This window comes from Salmo trutta, chromosome 16 (genome assembly GCF_901001165.1).
Source record: "Salmo trutta chromosome 16, fSalTru1.1, whole genome shotgun sequence".
In the NCBI taxonomy this organism is placed as follows: Eukaryota; Metazoa; Chordata; class Actinopteri; order Salmoniformes; family Salmonidae; genus Salmo; species Salmo trutta.
In genome coordinates, this window is record NC_042972.1 from 11,072,035 (window position 1) to 11,092,450 (window position 20,416).

The 20,416-nt window shown below is 44.3% G+C and overlaps 1 protein-coding gene across 3 annotated transcripts in view; it reads right to left on the reverse strand.

The window, feature by feature from the left end:
- Positions 1–10,457, reverse strand: part of LOC115150079 (proto-oncogene tyrosine-protein kinase Src) — a 30,016-nt gene extending 19,559 nt beyond the window's left edge. For 2 of the 3 annotated variants that reach the window (XM_029692988.1, XM_029692986.1), the window contains exons 1-2: positions 10,020–10,457; positions 279–554 (exon numbers count right to left, since the gene is read on the reverse strand). In XM_029692988.1, coding sequence (XP_029548848.1) covers positions 279–546 — 268 coding nt within the window. In that variant the 5' untranslated portion in view covers positions 547–554; positions 10,020–10,457. The remainder of the gene's footprint in view (positions 1–278; positions 555–10,019) is intronic. The other variant, XM_029692987.1, reaches the window with a different exon arrangement.
- Between the last annotated feature and the right edge of the window lie 9,959 nt (positions 10,458–20,416).

Below are 20,416 nucleotides of genomic sequence, written 5' to 3' on the forward strand. Positions count from 1 at the left end.
CAATGTACCGGTAGGCACCTGCGGCTTATAGACATGTGCGGCTTATTTATGTTCAAAATAATATATTTTTTTAAATTCAGTGGGTCCGGCTTATATTCAGGTGCGCTTAATAGTCCGGAAATTACGGTAATATATTTCCATCTGAACATTCCACAATGCTTTGCCCTGCTAATCGCAGAGCATTTCAAAACAATTTCCCCTGCTGAAAGCAGCCCATCTAAACGTTCCACAACATTTTCCCCTGCTGAATGCAGCCTAGAACTTCCTGCTCCACCTACCTGCCAGTGGTCCTCTGTGAGGGGAGGTGATACTGCCCGTGTGGTCCACTCCACCGAACAGCGCCAGCTCGGGGGTGTTGGTGGGAGCATGCCCGGGGTGGTGGCCATGCCTGGCTCCCCCTACGGCGGGACTCCTGTTGGGGGTCTGGGTCTGCTGGGTCGAGTTGAGGTGGTGGTGGTGCCCACTGTCCGAGCCCGTGCCAATGGTGCCATCGAGACTCAGTGAGCGCTGGCCCGGCTCCTTGGGCTTGCTCTTGCCTGCCCCCATCAGCAGGCCTGATAAAAAGAACCAATGATTAAAATCTCAAATGGATTCATTTCAATCTGGCTCAATGCAGTTCAGTCCTGTTTGATTCAATGCAATCACTCAATTCAATTCTATACAAACTCTGAATTGAATTCACTCAAGCTCGAGCTGGTGATTGGATGGAGAGACCCATCTCGTCCTGATGTGTACTTGAGTATCTGGTATTTAAAATACTTTTTTCTGTGTATTTGAGTATTTTCAAAATAAGTACTTTTATTTTAGTATTTAAATGGTTATTTGTAAAAAAAAAACATATACTCTACCAAATTGTATTTAAAATACTATTTTGAAATACATGGGTTAAATGCATGGGAGTGTATTTCGGTCAGTGAATTTTAAAATACTTTCCAAGTGTATTTCCAAATACATTAAACTACTTGTCTTTTCAACAAAAAAAAATTATGTAAAAGTAATTGATATTTGAAATAGTATTTGAACCCAGGTCTGGTTCTATATTATCCCTGTCCCTGCAACAGTCATTCAGCAGGGTGGTGTTCATTAGGAACCAAATGGAAGAAAACTGGCTGAAAGGGACTACCTGGGCCAATATGGCACACACATTTTCCATTGCAAAACATTTTTAAAACTTGACCTTATGAACACGACCCTGCTATTGAGTCTCCATTCAGCGTCCATTCATTGAGTTTCCTTGGAAATCTTCCACTTTCAGTTGCTGGAGCCGCTTACAAGGCAAATACTCTAAAAGGACAGCTTGAAAAAGTCAACAGACAGCGACGGGTGTTTGTAGATTCAAGGTCATATAATATGTTGATTCAATCTGGTATTAAATAAATACAGATCTACAATGTACACAATTTAAGACACAGTGTATGACAGCTCTGAGCGGAAACTTTGGCCTGGGCCGACATTGACAACAAGAATTTTATCATCGTCGGTAATTCTACAGTACTTAGTTTATCACCCCTGCATTTCAAATTGAATCCTATTCTTACAGACTCTGTTACAAACATGGACACAAACACCAGTTAAATTCTTCCCTCTGTACAACAGAATGAGTCACAATGGAAACCTATTACAGGCTAGATGATACACACGCGCACACACACGGCTTGTTCCGCTGTGTGCGGCAGTTAGTGTGTGTGTGAGCAGCTGTTCGTCTGTCCCTGAGAACAGAAGCTCTGACACACACACACCCCGTGTCTCTCACATCTCCTTTCCAACACACTCCCTGTGACTGTGTGTGTGGGTTGTTTCTTCTATCCTTGCGGGGACCTAAAATCCCCAAATTACCTCACAAGGGTAGTAAAACAAGAAATATTCTCCATGAGGACAAAGGCTATTTTAAGCTTAGGGGTTAGGTTTAAGGGTTATAATTAGGGTCAGGTTTATAATTAGGGTTAGGGTAAGGGGGTTAGGATTAGGAGTTAGCGTTTGGGTAATTCTGAATGGAAATACATTTCAGGTCCCCACGAGGATAGAAGAACATAACGTGTGTGTGTGTGTGTAGACAGAGACAGGGCTGAGTGTGACTAACAGTGGGTGGGGAAGGAGCAGGGGAACTAGGAATAGCTGAAAAAGGTCTAGAGAACGTAGGAGGTGCTGCAGCATCTGGGGTTGAGTCTGGTGTGTACAGTATGTGGGAGTGTTGCTGCAGCATCTGAGGGTGAGGTTGAGTCTGGTGTGTACAGTATGTGGGAGAGTTGCTGCAGCATCTGGGGTTGAGTCTGGTGTGTACAGTATGTGGGAGTGTTGCTGCAGCATCTGAGGGTGAGGTTGAGTCTGGTGTGTACAGTATGTGGGAGTGTTGCTGCAGCATCTGGGGTTGAGTCTGGTGTGTACAGTATGTGGGAGTGTTGCTGCAGCATCTGGGGTTGAGTCTGGTGTGTACAGTATGTGGGAGTGTTGCTGCAGCATCTGGGGTTGAGTCTGGTGTGTACAGTATGTGGGAGTGTTGCTGCAGCATCTGAGGGTGAGTCTGGTGTGTACAGTATGTGGGAGAGTTGCTGCAGCATCTGGGGTTGAGGTTGAGTCTGGTGTGTACAGTATGTGGGAGTGTTGCTGCAGCATCTGAGGGTGAGTCTGGTGTGTACAGTATGTGGGAGAGTTGCTGCAGCATCTGGGGTTGAGGTTGAGTCTGGTGTGTACAGTATGTGGGAGTGTTGCTGCAGCATCTGAGGGTGAGTCTGGTGTGTACAGTATGTGGGAGTGTTGCTGCAGCATCTGAGGGTGAGTCTGGTGTGTACAGTATGTGGGAGTGTTGCTGCAGCATCTGAGGGTGAGGTTGAGTCTGGTGTGTACTGTATGTGGGAGAGTTGCTGCAGCATCTGGGGTTGAGTCTGGTGTGTACAGTATGTGGGAGTGTTGCTGCAGCATCTGGGGTTGAGTCTGGTGTGTACAGTATGTGGGAGAGTTGCTGCATTGTCCATGAGTGTGAAAAGACCTCGACACAGTCAGGTGTTGTGCTTTCTTCTGAGTTGTGGGGTTTTAAATACACCACTGAGAGTTCGAAACATTAGAACATAAACTGACCAGGTCAATCCAGGTGAAAGATATGATCCCTTATTGATGTCATCTGTTAAATCCACTTCAATCAGTGTAGATGAAGGGGAGGAGACAGGTTAAAGGAGGATTTTTAAGCCTTGAGACATGGATTGTGTGTGTGTGTGCCATTCCTAGGGTGAATGGGTAAGACAAAAGATTTAAGTGCTTTTGAATGGGGTATGGTAGTAGGTGCCAAGCACGTGCCAAGTACTGCAACGCTGCTGGGTTTTTCATGCTCAACAGTTTCCTGTGTGTATCAAGAATGGTCCACCACCCAAAGGACATTCAGCCAACTTGATACAACTGTGGGAAGCTTTGGAGTCAACATGGGCCAGCATCCCTGTGGAATGCATTCAACACCTTGTAGAGTCCATTCCCTGACGAATGGAGGCTGTTCTGAGGGCAAAAGGGGGTGCAACTCAGTATTAGGAAGGTGTTCTTAATGTTTTGTACACTCAATGTACATAGTTTGTGTGTATGTAAATCTGCTGTGTGTGAGTGCTTCTGTGTGCATCTGTATATATGGAAGGGAATGTGTGCGAGTGTGCATATCAACTCTCTGTGTGTGTGTGTGCGTGCACATTAGGGCCGGGACGATACCAGTATCGCAATATTTTTTCCACGGCAAAAATGAAACCACGAAGCAAGCAAAACTCTATGGTCCTTTAAAAACCTGCTGTGTGTAAATATTGGGTGCTATAGCTTGGAAAATAAATGCATGTAACTCTGGATGACAACATAATGATGTTTGTTTCCAACAGAGCTGATTTCCTAAAGAAGTTAAATCCGCTTTGTATTTTGTTTCCTTGCCACGATTCTGTCTTATACTTAGCTGCCCCCTCCCCGGATTTTGTGTTAAATGCTCTACAACAAAGATTTCTCTGCCATTGTCCTTCTTCTGAACATCTCCAAAACAACAGTCATGTGGTTTGGTAAGAAGAATGCCCCTCTACCCACAGGTGTGATTAATACCTCTGAGGGTTTAGAGCTTGAGGGAGTCACCTCATACAAGTACTTGGGAGTATGGCTAGACGGTACACTGTCCTTCTCTCAGCACATATCAAAGCTGCAGGCTAAAGTTAAATCTAGACTTGGTTTCCTCTATCGTAATCGCTCCTCTTTCACCCCAGCTGCCAAACTAACCCTGATTCAGATGACCATTCTACCCATGCTAAATTACGCAAACGTAATTTATAGATCAGCAGGTAAGGGTGCTCTTGAGCGGCTAGATGCTCTTTACCATTCGGCCATCATATTTGCCACCAATGCTCCTTATAGGACACATCACTGCACTCTATACTCCTCTGTAAACTGGTCATCTCTGAATACCTGTCGCAAAACCCACTGGTTTATGCTTATTTATAAAACCCTCTTAGGCCTCACTCCCCCATCTGAGATATTTACTGCAGCCCTCCTCTTCCACATACACCTGTTCTGCCAGTCACATTCTGTTAAAGGTCCCCAAAGCGCACACATCCCTGGGTCCCTCCTCTTTTCAGTTCGCTGCAGCTAGCGACTGGAACGAGCTGCAACAAACACTCAAACTGGACAGTTTTATCTCAATCTCTTCATTAAAAGACTCAATCACGGACACTCTTACTGACAGTTGGGGCTGCTTTGCGTGATGTATTGTTGTCTCTACCTTCTAGCCCTTAGTGCTGTTGTCTGTGCCCAATAATGTTTGTACCATGTTTTTTGCTGCTGCCATGTTGTGTTGCTACCATGTTGTTGTCATGTTGTGCTGCTACCATGCTGTGTTGTCATCTTAGGTCTCTATGTAGTGTTGTGTTGTCTCTCTTGTCGTGATGTGTGTTTTTGTCCTATATTTATTATATTTTTTTTTAATCCCAGCTCCCGTCCCCGCAGGAGGCCTTTTGCCTTCTGGTAGGCCGTCATTGTGAATAAGAATTTGTTCTGACTTGCCTAGTTAAATAAAGGTTAAAGAAATAAAAATACTATGGAGATACTGGTATCGTCCCGGCCCTCGCATGCATGCCTACTGTATGTGTGTGAGTGAGTGTGGACGTGAGTGTCTTTGATTCATCCGGAGCCAGAATGAAAGCCAGCCCAGTGAAGGGGTTAACGTCTCCCTCAGTTTCATGCTGCTTAGTCACACAGAGAGAGACCTGGGGGGGTAGATGACTGCTCAATGTTAGTGGGCGTTCGATGAGGCTGGCCAGAGCCTGGGCTATATTTTTTTAGTACTGGCTGGTTTGCTACTGTAAGTTACTGTTATTATGGGACCAGAGGGACTAAAAGGACAAATACTGTACACATGCCTGGCCCTGGACAAAATACCATCGGCTGGGGTCAAAAGTCTGTATCAATGTATTAGCTTAGCATAGTGGTAGCTAACTAGTTAAGATAGCTCGGCGCATTGGCCGGGCCCTGGACCAAACAGCATCCAGGCCAAAAGCCTGTACCAATGGCCTAGCATTAATTGGTGTAAACTAGCTTAGCTCGCTCGTGTACAGGTCTGGATTTGGACAAAACATTCAGGGATAAAATCCTGTACCAATGTCCTAGAACGGTGGACATTTAGCTAGCTCAAGCAGTGACATCACCTTCCCTGATCTGGCTCATTACGTTCAGTACAAAATGGAAGAAACCATTTTGAAACAGGGGAATGCTCAATTTCAGTTTTTTTTGTGTTTCAAAAACCTTCTGTCCTGATGTTTTAGAAGTATACCAGTAGGCGAGTGGAGGCTGGTGGGAGGAGCTATAGGAGCATGGGCTCATTGTAATGGCTGAAATGTAATAAATGGAACGGAGTCCAACATGTGGTTTCCATATGTTTGATACCGTTCCATTGATGCCATTCCAGCCATTACAATGAGCCCGTCCTCCTATAGCCACTCCCGCCAGCCTCCTCTGCAGTAGACCTACTGCTGACATTTACTTTGGAGTGCTGGTGGGAGTGTGGTACAGAATACCAGCGTGGTACCTACATTAGCACAGCATGCAACTTATTGTATATAGAAAACCCTACATCCCTAATTCCTTTTGCATGGCCTGATTCAAAAGAACACTCCAATGAACCTTTGGCCCATGCTACTGATCAGAAAATTATGGGTTTCCATGGTTACAAGTTTGGTCCCTCAAAAGGTTTCTCTCTATGGATAACTCCTGGACATTTTTCTTGCCCCTAAACTTGCCTTCAAACAATTTAGCCTGAGTGCATTATTGCTCAGTGACCTGTGACAAAAGACAAGCACAGTATCATACAAATCGAAAAGTAACTAGAAGACGGAAGACCACGGTGAAGGATCAAGATGGAGTTTCTTCCCTTTCGACTTCAACCTGAAGTGCTGGAGCAGTCTGCGGTACAGAATGTACTCAACAGCCTCAAACAACCTCTTCCATGACCCCATTGGGGTTGTGTTGCGATTCTCTACCCTTCTCCCTGGGTGTGTACTTGCACACTCCTTTGTCATGGATTTAAAAACTTTGGGTGGGTGCAAGAATTAGTTGGAGGGTTCCCACCATTGTTCCTACACCAGTCCATTCCCTTTAGATTAATGAGGGGGGATTGTGCAAGGGCATTGGGTAGAGAAACAGGACAAGGCCATGCTCCTGTTCAGTGCCATCACCTGGGTCACGTAGGCATATGCAAGTAGAAAAGTCGTAAACAGAGCGTACCTGATTCCTTTGTTTACATGTAAGGGAAGCGTGTTTGTTCTACATAATGTATTTGGGCTCTTGAGTGGCACAGCGGTCTAGGGCACTGCATCTCAGTGCTAGAGCCGTCACTACAGACCCTGGTTCGATTTGAGGCTGTATCACAACTGGCCGTGATTGGGAGTCCCACAGGGCGCCGCACAATTGGCCCAGCGTTGTCCGGGTTAGGCTGTCGTTGTAAATAAGAATTTGTTCTTAACTGACTTGCCTAGTTAAATAAAATACAAAATATTTATATCTGAAAGTTCTACAATATTGTGCCCTGTTGGCACCAATCAGTAGCAATGAGGGTTTTGAGGAGAAGAGGGATGGAAGCCATTTAGGAGTTCTGAGAGACTGTTGAAACCTCTTAAGGGACTACGACTGCACTTTGCCAGGAGGAAACTGTGAACAGCACACCCTTAGCAGCCTGTCACAGTGTGTAAACAACGGAACTAATGCAACTAGTAGCACCTTCCCCTAATATGGAGCCAGACGGCTTGAACATCAGGATCTGTGACTGTGTGATTTTTTCCTAGTTCCCACATTCTGAGAGATTGAGAGGGCGGGAAGGGGGTAGGAAAGACGGGAAAGGGCGAGAGGAAGGAGAAAGAAAGAAGAGAGAAACGGGGAAAGAGGGGAGAGAAAGGAGGGGGGATTGTAATCATGTGAGTCTCAGAACTTTGCTATTCACCATAAGACTGTAAAAACGTGGGAAAAGCAGAATCCTCCAACAGGCACCTGAGGGTAAAGACATTTTAACCCCTGTTTGTGTCATCATTCTGTTTTTGTAAAAATTTCAGTGGAAATGTGTTAAAGTATTCTTTGTGCATAGAGTTGTATGGTCTGTTTAACTTTGCAATCGATAGTTTTTGCCTGACATATATTTTAAAGTGAAAAATCTGTCTCAACATATTATTTTTTTTTACTGTGGAATTGCCCTCAAGCTCAGTAAATTTGGTTGGGAATCATTGATAGACAGCAATATTCAAACCTTGTCTCTGATTTTCAAATGTCTTTTAAAAAGGTCTGGTATGTCTTTTGCATTCAAAATGTGTAACTGTCCCACTGTATAATATCCCAGGGTTTTCAGATGCCTCCACCAAGTATTCACTTTTATTAACTTAGAAATGTTTCAATCATTTTCTTTCACTTTGAAAATGTGTAGATCTGTAAGGAAAAAATATCTAAGTGAATGCCTTTTTAGATTGAATGGAAGGCAATGAAATCTGACAGTGAAAGGGGTGTGTAGACTCACTAGGCATTGTACTTGCTGCACACGCCCATGCACATTCTGTAAAAATACAAATCCCCATGTACAATGGTTATGTGGAATTATGGTTACTTGGGTTTCTGCATGTCCTGCTGTTCCATTGAGGAAATTAGTTGGGACTTTCACTTGAGACTGATGGTAAAATCAAAAGAGACTCATCTGAAACAAAGGAGTGTGTGCACCTCATTCTGACATAGGTCTACCCGGTTCCTTGGAGCGAAAACAAACACTAAATGGGGAAATATTTAGACCTCCCGCCCAACTACTCTACTGCGAATAGATCCACAATCCTCAGAACAATCCACAATTCTGCTAAATATAGCCTGGCCACCAAATTGAGGCTTGGTTCATAGAAAATTGCAGTAATATGGCAGTGATATACAATTGCAATAATACTTGCATGTGCCAGGGTTTATCTCAAATGGTACCCTATTCCGTATAATCTAAGGCATAGGGCTCTGGTCAAAAGTAGTGCACTATATAGGGAATAGCATGCCATTTAAGATGCAGGCTAAGAACAGACCAAGAATCACCTTGATGTTGTCTCGCGGTCCCCGTTAAAGGATGATAAAAAAGCTCCACAGGAGATGGTAGTGTCTGTCTCCGCAGTCCCAGAGTCCTCGGCTCTCCAGAAAAAAAGGTTTTATCGGCCTGTCCCATCTAATCTTCTCTCCTCCATTGCTGTGCAAAGACAATGGAGGGAGAGGAGGAGCGGGGTACAGGAGGAGCGCAGCCAGGGGAAAACCCAGGTGATAAACTCAGCGCTGGATCCACTTCCTCCTCTGTCAGTCACTTAGTACGGTACTGTCCCTGAACCAAGAAGCCATGTTCCGCACAGTAAGAACAGGAAGTAGATACACAGTATCAACCATTGGCAGACAATGAGCCATAAAAACTGACTGAAATAGGAACTGGGCTTCTGTTCCCTATTAATAGAGACAGATTCTATAGGTTATTTTGAAACCATCTCAGTCCTTGGATAAATCCTTAGGGAACGCACATCAACAAGAGCCGATCGACAAACAAGGACTCAACAGCACATTAATAGATTGCCATGCAGTACCGGCTGCACCTCTGACATTAGAAATATGCGAACTTGCAAATGTTATTCTTATGTTAGTAAGGGTGTTATTAATCAGTGTATGGGAGCGTATCAATATATTTGAGGCTGTGTTATTCTATTATAATGCAATGGTGTGGTTCAGCCAGACTGGAACAATAGGCTCCATTCAGATATGCTGACACTTGGCAACAGTCCACGCCAAAATTCCCAGGGATGCACACCTGTTTCATTCAAACCAGTAAATATAAGCTGTAGCTAAAATAAAAGAGGTTGGGGGGGCATACATTGTATGGGTTGTCTCTGTCCAAATCATAATAGTAATAATAATAATTGTATAACCAAAAAGCCAAAACAAATGATGTTCCTCACAGACGGTCACTATTTACGCACGTTGTCCTATGCAGTATTGTAACCTCATTGGTGAAAGATGGGTCACGCCTTTGATAGGAAAAACCAACATCATTTCGTGACTGTAAATGGATATTGGCTAGGGTGTATTTTAGTGCAGGTCATGCTTATGCATACTACTATTAATACGTGCTTTGTAGGCTATAATAGGACTGTAGGAATCAAATCAGGTGCTGTAACAACTCCATTTTGAATTTCGATGGCCTGTGTGTGTATTAATTATTGTTATACCTTCATTTCAAACGAGGTGTCGGACGTACATGATACTATAGTAGCCCATGTAGGCTGTGCGGGAGATTACATCTGTCAACGACAGTCACTATAAATGGAAGGGTACACATTTTATGACATAGACTAAATTTCTACTGTCAACACAAAACATTGTGGGGTGGGAACAATGTGAAACCAGCAATAGAAACGCTGTCGAATTACGAATCCTTTGTGTAACGTCAAGAAAATGTATTGTACTAAAATGTGTTGACATTCCTTCACCCGGTGAAAGCTAAATATTGTAGGCTAATCAACACTTACCTTTGAAGCAAGCGTCTTGAGGTTTACGCAAGGCACAGAAGAGTGCGTGAAGAACCAAATCAAATCCCCACAGTAGTCTTCATTTGATGAAAAGGATTCGAAAACGAATTATGTCTAACTTCTTTGAGGACACTAGTAGCGAAGGAAAATGCCATTTAGCGAATTTGAAAGAATAGACAGGTCATGACGCGAATTGCCTTGAGCAGAGGGCACAACTCAGATTGCGGTGGCGATCCAATTCGTTAAAATAAACGCAAGTAGGCGGTGGAAATGGACATCCATCCGTTTAGGATATCAGTAAAATTAAGTAGGCTTAATGAAATGCGAAGTGATAAATTAGGGCTATGAAATGAATCCCTGTGCCACATACGAGGGATATAGTGAAAACATGCCTTGTAGGGGAAAAAGGCAAGATCACTATGCATCACTGACGAAACAAGACAGCACAATATGATAGGGGAGAATGAATTACGTTTTTTGCGCAACTGGATGGAGTCAGGAATACAGCGTAGCTCCGTTGAATAATTTAGTTCACGTAGACAATTCCAATATCAACATCTTTTTAAACACAACCATTTAGGGACAGTTTCCCGGACACAGATTAAGCCTAGTCATGGACTAAAAAACAATTTTATGTTCATTGAGCATGCTTTTAGTATAGGACGTTTAATCTGTGTCTGGGAAACCTGTCCTTATATTTTGGAATAGATACTGTATTAGGTTAGGACTCGTTTGTGAAAGACAAGGGAACACGTTCTGCCATCCATTTCCCATTTGATATTACTGTACTTTCTGTACCAATCTAATTTTACGTTAGATTACTTTTAGTTAGATTAAAATTCTGAAAACTGAGTCTCTAACCAGGTTTCCACCCAAACTTTTATGCAAATAAAGTACATGTTGCATAAAACATGCCATGACAGGCCTGATGGAAACAGCACATTTTGTCGGTAAACTTTCCAAATGTCGACAAAACAAAATACACTACTAGACAACGTGGCATTTTGTGTGTCGGTAAAATTAATTAGGCGAAAAATGCCGGTGGAAACGCTTTAATTAATACGCAAGTATTAATACATGAATAGTAAAGGCCCTGTGCACTACTTTTCTGAAAAAAATGTATTTAAATGCATTTGAGTGTTTACCAGCATTTGTAACTTGAGTTTGATAATTATCTGTACAAAACAGTTAATCTGATAATACTTGTGGAAAATAAAAATACTTGCTTGATATATGTTTTCCAGTTTCTTGAAATACTTGGAAAATGCAATTTATTTCTATTTGAAAACTGAAATGGTCTATTCATTCCTTTTCCATTTTAGTTGAGTTTTTATCCAGAGCAAATCATACTGGTCCCCTGTGGGACTCAAACCCACAACCCTATTATTGCAAACACCATGATCTACCAACTGAGCCACATCATCACATCACATCATCACAAACCACTTGATGTCTCAATGTGCTCAGTTACTGTATTGTGCATTGTTTATCGTCATGGTGATAGAAAGTCTACAGGTACGAACCTAGATGACAAGCCTATGTACAATATAGTAATGTACATTTACATTAAGTGGTTTGTAAGGATGTTAAATTAATACTGCACAAAAAGTGTTTTTTTTCCGCCATGTTATTTGATCAAGAAAAATATTTAATTTGATTTGGATGTTTTGTGTCTTTGCCCATAATTTTGCACCTTTTGGTGTAAATGTTTGAGGACAGGGTTTTGTTCTTTCTGGATTCCGTTAGAATGACAATCACAGAGAAAGTTACAGGGCAACAACTCTTATATTTCCAACTATTGAATCCTGCAAGATTCTGTTGTTAATTATACAACTACCTTTTTTTGCCAAAGTAGAGATGCTGAAAATATGTTTTTGACTGAGCCACATATGTCTATATCAGTACGCTAATACTAGTAAAGGCCCAGTTCACTACTTCTGTAGTGATACGCCATCCCATCTAGTTTGCGCTTAGTGGGACTATAATTTGTTTATCTACAGGGCAATGACCCAAAACACACCTCCAGGCTGTGTAAGGGCTATTTGACCAAGAAGGAGAGTAATGGAGTGCTGCATCAGATGACCTGGCCTCCACAATAACAAAACCTCAACCCAATTGAGATGGTTTGGGATGAGTTGGTCCGCAGAGTGAAGGAAAAGCAGCCAACAAGTGCTCAGCATATGTGGGAACTCCTTCAAGTATTCCAGGTGATTACCTCATGAAGCCGGTTGAGAGAATGCCAAGTGTGCAAAGCTGTCATCGAGGCAAACGGTGGCTACTTTGAAGAATCTCAAATATAAAATATATTTCAATTTTTTTAACACTTGTTCGAATACTACATGATTCCATATGTGTTATTTCAGAGTTTTGATGTCTTCACTATTATTCTACAATGTAGAAAATAGTAAAAATAAAGAAAAACCCTGGAATGAGTAGGTGTGTCCAAACCTTTGACTAGTGCTGTATGTATATTGTATAGTTATAACCCTTTACTGATAATGTTTTCATGTGTGCATATCTTTGTCTTATAGAACCACAACAATAACATTCCAAGTCATTCGGTTTACCAAAATCATACAAACATCTTCAAATGGAAACAGCTTTGTCTGCGTGTGTGTGGTGGTGACTATCAAGACTACAGTGATGACCGGGAACATCATGTTCTAACCGGACAGCACTATAGAGGGCAGAACCAAACCAATCAGTTATAAGTATATAGCAGGTGAGGGCCTTCACAGCCGGCCGCTCAGATGGGTGAGGGCATACCAGCCAACTGTTTTTACATGGTCCTTATAGCCGGATTTAGTGACCAACAGTTTTTTACAAACACTTACATAAGTATTCACACCCCTGTGTCAATACTTTGTAGAAGCATCTTTGGCAGCGATTACAGCTGTGAGTATTTCTGGGTGAGCCTCTAAGAACTTTGAACACCGGGATTGTGCAACATTTGGCCAAAATTCTTCAAGCGCTCTCAAATTGGTTGTTGATCTTTGCTAGACAACGATTTTCAGATCTTGCCATAGATTTTCAAGTAGATTTAAGTCAAAACTGTAACTCGGCCCATCAGGAACATTCACTGTCTTCTTTGTAAGCAACTCCAGTGTAGCTTTGGCCTTGTGTTTTAGGTTATTGTCCTGCTGAAAGGTGAATTCATCTCCCAGTGTCTGGTGGAAAGCAAACGAAACCAGGTTTTCCTCTAGGATTTTGCCTGTGCTTAGCTCCATTCCATTTCTTTTTTATCCTTAAAAATTCTCCAGTCCTTAATGATGACAAGCATACCCATAACATGATGCAGACACTATGTGATTCAGGCGCAGCTGAGAATTTTTTAGACAGAGCGTTCACTCTTAGTTTAGGGATCCCCATAATTCCTGTGGTTAGACCTTTCCCGGTACACGCTCTGGATAGTCGACCATTAGGGTCCGGGCTAATCAGGGAAGCCACCATCTCCCTGGCCATGGAGACGCAAGGGGGTCACGAGGAGAGAATCAGTCTCTTCCTCATTGACTCTCCTGTGTTTCCCGTGGTACTAGGCCTTCCCTGGTTGGCTTGTCATAACCCCACCATTTCCTGGCAACAGAGGGTGGTCGCGAGAGGGTGGTCGCGAGAGTGCTCTGGGAGGTGTGTAGGGGTTTCCGTTGGTGCTACCACGGTGGAAAGTCCAGACCTGGTCTCCACCTTGCGCATCCCCCCAGAATATGCCGATTTGGCTCTCACCTTCTGTAAAAAGAAGGCGACTCAATTACCACCCCATCGACGGGGGGATTGTGCGATAAATCTCCTGGTAGATGCTGCACTTCCCAGGAGTCACGTGTATCCCCTGTTGCAAGCGGGGACGGTGGCTATGGATACATATGTCTCCGAATCCCTGCGTCAGGGGTACATTCGGTCCTCCACTTCACCCGCCTCCTCGAGTTTCTTTTTTGTGAAGAAGAAGGATGGAGGTCTGCGCCCATGCATTGACTATCGAGGTCTCAATCAAATCCCGGTGAGGTACAGTTACCCGCTACCTCTGATCGCTACGGCGATTGAGTCAATGCACAGGGCGCGCTTCTTCACTAAACTGGATCTCAGGAGTGCGTACAACCTGGTGCGTATCCGGGAAGGAGACGAGTGGAAGACGGAATTTAGTACCACCTCAGGGCATTATGAGTACCTCGTCATGCTGTACAGGTTGATGAATGCTCCATCAGTCTTCCAATGATTTGTAGACGGGATTTTCAGGGACCTGCATGGGCAGGGTGTAGTGGTGTATATCGATGACATTCTGATATAGTCTGCTACATGCGCCGAGCATGTTTCCTTGGTGCGCAAGGTACTTGGACGACTGTTGGAGCATGACCTGTACGCCAAGGCTGAGAAATGCCTGTTCTTCCAGCAGGCCCTCTCCTTCCTAGAGTATCGCATTTCCACATCAGGGGTGGAGATGGAGAGTGACCACATTGCAGCCATGCGTAATTGGCCGACTCCCACCACGGTAAAGGAGGTGCAGCGATTTTTGGGGTTTTCCAATTACTACCGGAGATTTATCCAGGGCTTTGGTCAGATGGCTGCTCCCATTACCTCACTGCTGAAGGGGTGTTCTGTACATCTGCAGTGGTTGGTTGAGGCGGACAGGGCTTTTGGGCACCTAAGAGCTCTGTTTACCTCGGCTCCCGTGCTGTCCCATCCGGATCCCTCTTTGGCGTTCATAGTGGAGGTGGACGCGTCTGAGGCTGGGATAGGAGCCGTGCTCTCTCAGCGCTCGGGCACGCCACTGAAGCTCCGCCCCTGTGCTTTCTTCTCGAAGAAGCTCAGCCCGGCGGAGCAGAACTATGATGTGGGGGACCGGGAGCTGTTGGCTGTGGTTAAGGCTTTGAAGGCGTGGAGACATTGGCTTGAGGGGGCTAAACACCCTTTCCTCATTTGGACTGACCACTGCAACCTGGAGTACATCTGGGCAGCGAGGAGACTGAATCCTCGTCAGGCAAGGTGGGCCATGTTCTTTACCCGTTTTGTGTTTATCCTGCCTGGTAACGCCGGTCGTGTGGGAGCTGGAATGCGGACATTGAGCAGGCGTTGTGTACAGAGCCTGCTCCACTCCAGTATCCCGTCAGGCGTCAGTACGTTCTGTCTGCCGTCCATGACCAGTTGATCTATTGGGCCCACACATCACCCTCCTCTGGTCATCCGGTGATCGGTCGGACGGTGCGCTGTCTGACTGGGAAGTACTGGTGGCCCACCTTGGCCAAGGACGTGAGGGTTTATGTTTCCCCCTGCTCGGTGTGCGCCCAGTGTAAGGCTCCTAGACACCTGCCTAGAGGTAAGCTACATCCCTTATCCGTTCCATAACGGCCTTGGTCACACCTGTCGGTGGATTTTCTGACGGATCTTCCTCCTTTACAGGGAAACACCACTATCCTGGTTGTTGTGGATTGTTTCTCTAAGTCCTGTCGTCTCCTCCCTCTGCCCGGTCTCCCTACGGCCCTACAAACTGCGGAGGCCCTGTTTACACACGTCTTCCAGCACTATGGGGTGCCTGAGGATATAGTGTCTGATCGAGGTCCCCAGTTCACTTCGAGAGTCTGGAGGGCGTTCATGGAACATCTGGGAGTCTCGATCAGCCTCACCTCAGGTTTCCACCCCGAGAGTAATGGACAGGTGGAGAGAGTGAACCAGGATGTGGGCAGGTTTCTGTGGTCCTATTGCCAGGACCGGCCGGGGTAGTGGGCGGCGTTCGTGCCCTGGGCAGAGATGGTGCAGAACTCGCTCCGCCACTCCTCCACTAACCTCTCCCCCTTTCAGTGTGTATTGGGGTACCAGCCGGTTCTGGCACCGTGGCATCAGAGTCAGACCGAGGCTCCTGCGGTGGACGATTGGTTCAGGCGCGTGGAGGAGATATGGGAGGCCGCCCATGGTCACCTCCAGCAGGCCGCGCTGTGCCAAAAGACCAGTGTGGACCATCACCACAGTGAGGCCCCGGTGTTCACACCGGGGGACCGGGTCTGGCTCTCAACCCGAAACCTGCCCCTCCGCCTGCCCTGCCGGAAGCTGGGCCCGCGGTTTGTGAACGAGGTATGTTACAGGTTACAGCTTCCCCCCGATTACCATATTAACCCCTTGTTCCATGTGTCTCTCCTCAGGCCAGTGGTGGTTGGTCCCTCCAGGAGTCTGAGGTGTGAGAGGTTCCTCCGCCCCCTCTGGACATCGAGGGGGCCCCAGCACTCTGTCCGGTCCATCCTGGATTCGAGGCGTCGGGCCTTCAGTACCTCGTGGAGTGGGAGGGGTACGGTCCGGAGGAGAGGTGCTGGGTTCCGGTGGTGGATGTGTTTGACCCTGAACTGCTGCAGGAGTTCCACCGTCGCCGGTCGGACTGCCCTGCGCATCGCCCTCCGGGTCGGAGCCGCGCGTCGGGGGGGGGGGGGGGTACTGTCACGACTTCCACCGAAGTTGTCTCCTCTCCTTGTTCGGGCGGCGTTCGGCGGTCGACGTCACCGGCTTTCTAGCCATCGCCGCTCCATTTTTCATTTATTTTGTCTTGTTCCCTGCACACCTGGTTTTCATTCCCCAATCACACTACATGTATTTATTCCTCTGTTCCCCCTCATGTCTTTGTGTGAAATTGTTTTGTGTTACGTGTCAATTTTGACACGCTAGACAGGTGTTCGTTTGTTCCGTGTTTTATCACGAGGTATGTTTATTTGTTTGAACATAATTATTGTGACTGTTTGCGCATTTTGCACTTTTGCCATTTGGCTGTTGGTTTCTCCTGCCTTAATAAAGTGTGCGCCAGTTCACAACTCTCTGCTCTCCTGCACCTGACTCCGCTCCCAGTACACACACCATTGACACTATGCTTGAAAATAATGTAGTGATATTCATTGTGTTGTATTGGATTTTTTTAACAAACATAACACTTTGTATTTAGGACAAAAAGTGAATTGCTTTGCCAATATTTTTTTGCAGTATCACTTAAATCTCCTTGTTGCAAACAGGATGCATGTTTGGGAATACGTTTTATTCTGTACAGGCTTCCTTCTTTTCACTCTGTCAATTAGGTTAGTATTGTGGAGTAACTACAATGTTGTTGATCCATCCTCAGTTTTCTCCTATCATGTAACGGTTTAAAGTCCCCATGGTGGCGCCTGTATCTTTGTAGTGACTGGGTGTATTGATACACCATCCAAAGTGTAATTAATAACTTCACCATGCTGAAAGGGATATTCAACATCTGTTTTTTTTACCCATCTACCAATAGGTGCTCTTCTTTGTGAGGCATTTGAAAACCTCCCTGGTCTTTGTGGTTGAATGAATCTGTGTGTGAAATTCACTGCACAGATAATTGTATGTGTGGGGTACAGAGATGAGGTAGTCATTCAAAAATCATGTTAAACACTATTATTGCACACAGTCCATGCAAGTTATGTAACTTGTTAAGCAAATGTTTAATCCTGAATTTATTTAGGCTTGCCATAACAAAGGGGTTGAATATTTATTGACTCAAGACATTTCAGCATTTCATTTTTTATTAATTAGTAACAATAAAAAAAATGTTAATCCATTTTGACATTATGGACTATTGTTAGTGACAAAAGAAAATCTCCATTTATTCAATGTTTAATTCAGACTGCAACACAACAAAATGTGGGAAAAGTCAAGGGGTGTGAATACTTTCTAAAGGCACTGTATAAGGCGGAATGAGAAATTGAAAGATGAAAAAAGTACAGTTGTATTTATTTTTCGAAACTTCATATTTATATAACAGATCGCTATTTGAGAGCGACACATATCGCTTCTTCTTGCTCTCTTTCTTTAGTTTCTGACGAATCTCAGGCACAGATCCTTTGGAATTCTTATTCAGGTCAGCAGGCTTCAATTGCAAGTAATTTGGCTCCGTCTCCTCCTGAAGATAAAACAGACTGAGTCTCACTGTCCCAGTGACACTCAAGAGACACATTAGTTCTCAAAAACCCAAAACGGCATTCTGCCTGGGAAGTCAGGTAGCCTAGTGGTTAGTGCGTTGGGCCAGTAACTGAGGTCGACTTCCCGAGCTGACAAGGTAAAAGGTTGTTCTGCCCCTGAACAAGACAGTTAACCCACTGTTCCTAAGCTGTCATTGTAAATAAGAATTTGTTGTTAACTGACTTGTCTAGTTAAACAAAGGTTAAATAAATAAAAAATCATGAGGTTTTATTTGTTTTTTTTACAGAAATGTTGGTTATAAAATGCACACAAAATTAAATAATAAAAAAATGATTACATAGGTCCCCAAATGTTTATTGTTGTATTTAGGCCTTGACAAATTACAATTGATAGCTGAGTAGTTGAATAAACAGTAATTCAAATGTGCTTGTCTTTTTTCATGAATCAAGGTAGAGACACCCATTGCATTTGATGAAACAAAAATTATTCTGTCTACATAATTTGAAATGTTACAATAATCTTGGATGAACTGCACGCACAGCACCCAATCCAACACAAACACACCACAAACACAACTATCGCTTCTTCTTGCTCTCTTTCTTTAGTTTCTGATGAATCTGAGGCACAGGTCCTTTAGACTTCTTATTCAGGTCAGCAGGCTTCAATTGCAAGTCAATTGGCTCCGTCTCCTCCTGAAGATAAAACAGACTGAGTCCCACTGTCCCAGTGACACTCAAGAGACACATTAGCTCTCAAAAACCCAAAACGGCATTCTGCCTTCTGGCTGGCTCCATGTGAACTACAATCCCGACACTGTGTTTTAACATTTAGAAACGTCAATAATCAACGCTTGCGTTACGGTTTTTGAAACATATGGCCCTTCTCTTTCATATCAGCGAGAAAGACTCTCAAATAAAGACTTTCAAATAAAAATATACACTTACTGTAGCAGATTTGCACAGATCGATATGCTGCGTGTGTCTCCAGTTGACAAACTACACTTCCGCTACACTTCCTCCCCAGTTAGCTTACACACAGGTGTTCAGAGCACGCTAGATAGCTAATTAGCACAAGTGGTGGCCTGTCGTCTGTCTTCTGTAAACAAGCGATGTAACGTCGAGATATGGCCACGTGGGAACCCTAACTCTATAAAAAGGTGTGTAGTAATTTAACCTTTTGCTTTTGGGAAAATGATTCCTTGCTGATATGAAAGATACTTTCTTATGTTTCCAAAACCGTACCGCAAGCGATGCGTGTTAACGTTCACACCGAACGTTGGGTCTCTTAACAGAAGTCCCCCGGCAAGAGACGGATGTCAAAAAAATCACCTGGTAGATCATCATTTCTGGTCACAACTTGCAGACTTCTTTACGTGCTGCTGTGCGTTTTGTTCTAACCTTACTTTGCTACCTGACAACTTTACGGTTTTTACTTTTTAATTACCGTTTATATTTTTAGTTTTTCCCTCGCTTGACTTTTTTTCATTCAACTTTTTCACTTCGGACCATTTATCTGGACGTGGTTCGTCAGGACCTCCACCAGCCGAAGCTAAGTAGTAACATTAACATTATGCCTTCTAACTGCAGTCGCTGTACTCATAATATACAGGAGAACGATCGCCTTATGGCGAGGATAGCTGTGCTGCAAGCCCAGCTTCAGACGCAATCATTAGGCAAGGGTAATTTCAGTGTAGGAAAGGATGAAACAGTGTCTGTGCCACCAGTAAGTACAGATAGTAGTATAAATCCCCTCGCACAGTCCCCACAGCCGGACAACTTTCTCATGGCTTCTGGAGGGAAATGCTGTAGGAATGCTCAACCGACAGAAACTTTCTACCTGTTCTCCCCATTAAGCAGAGAGTCGGAGTCAGACGCCGAGCCTTCTCTGGTCTCTACTCCTCCTGCTGTGGGGTCTGAGAAGCCGAAGCCTCCCACCATTAGCTCTGACAAATTGAAAACCCTAGTCATTGGCGACTACATTACCCGCAGTATTAGAATTAAAACGAATCATCCAGCGATCATACACTGTTTACCAGGGGGCAGGGCTACCGACATTAACCTGTCTGGGAACCTGGGACGCTTGCGTCCCACCCTAGTCAACAGCCAGTGGAATCGCGTCGCGCGAAATACAAATACCTCATAAATGCTATAACTTCAATTTCTCAAACGTATGACTATTTTACACCATTTTATAGATACACCTCTCCTGAATCGAACCACGTTGTCCGATTTCAAAAAGCAAAACATTAGATTATGTCAGGAGAGTACCCTGCCAAAAAAAATCACACTGCCATTTTCAAAGCAACTAGCATGCATCACAAATACCCAAAACACAGCTAAATGCAGCACTAACCTTTGACAATCTTCATCAGATGACACTCCTAGGACATCATGTTACACAATACATGCATTTTTTGTTCGATAAAGTTCATATTTATATATAAAAACAGCATTTTACATCGGCGCGTGACGTTCAGAAAATATTTTCCCTCA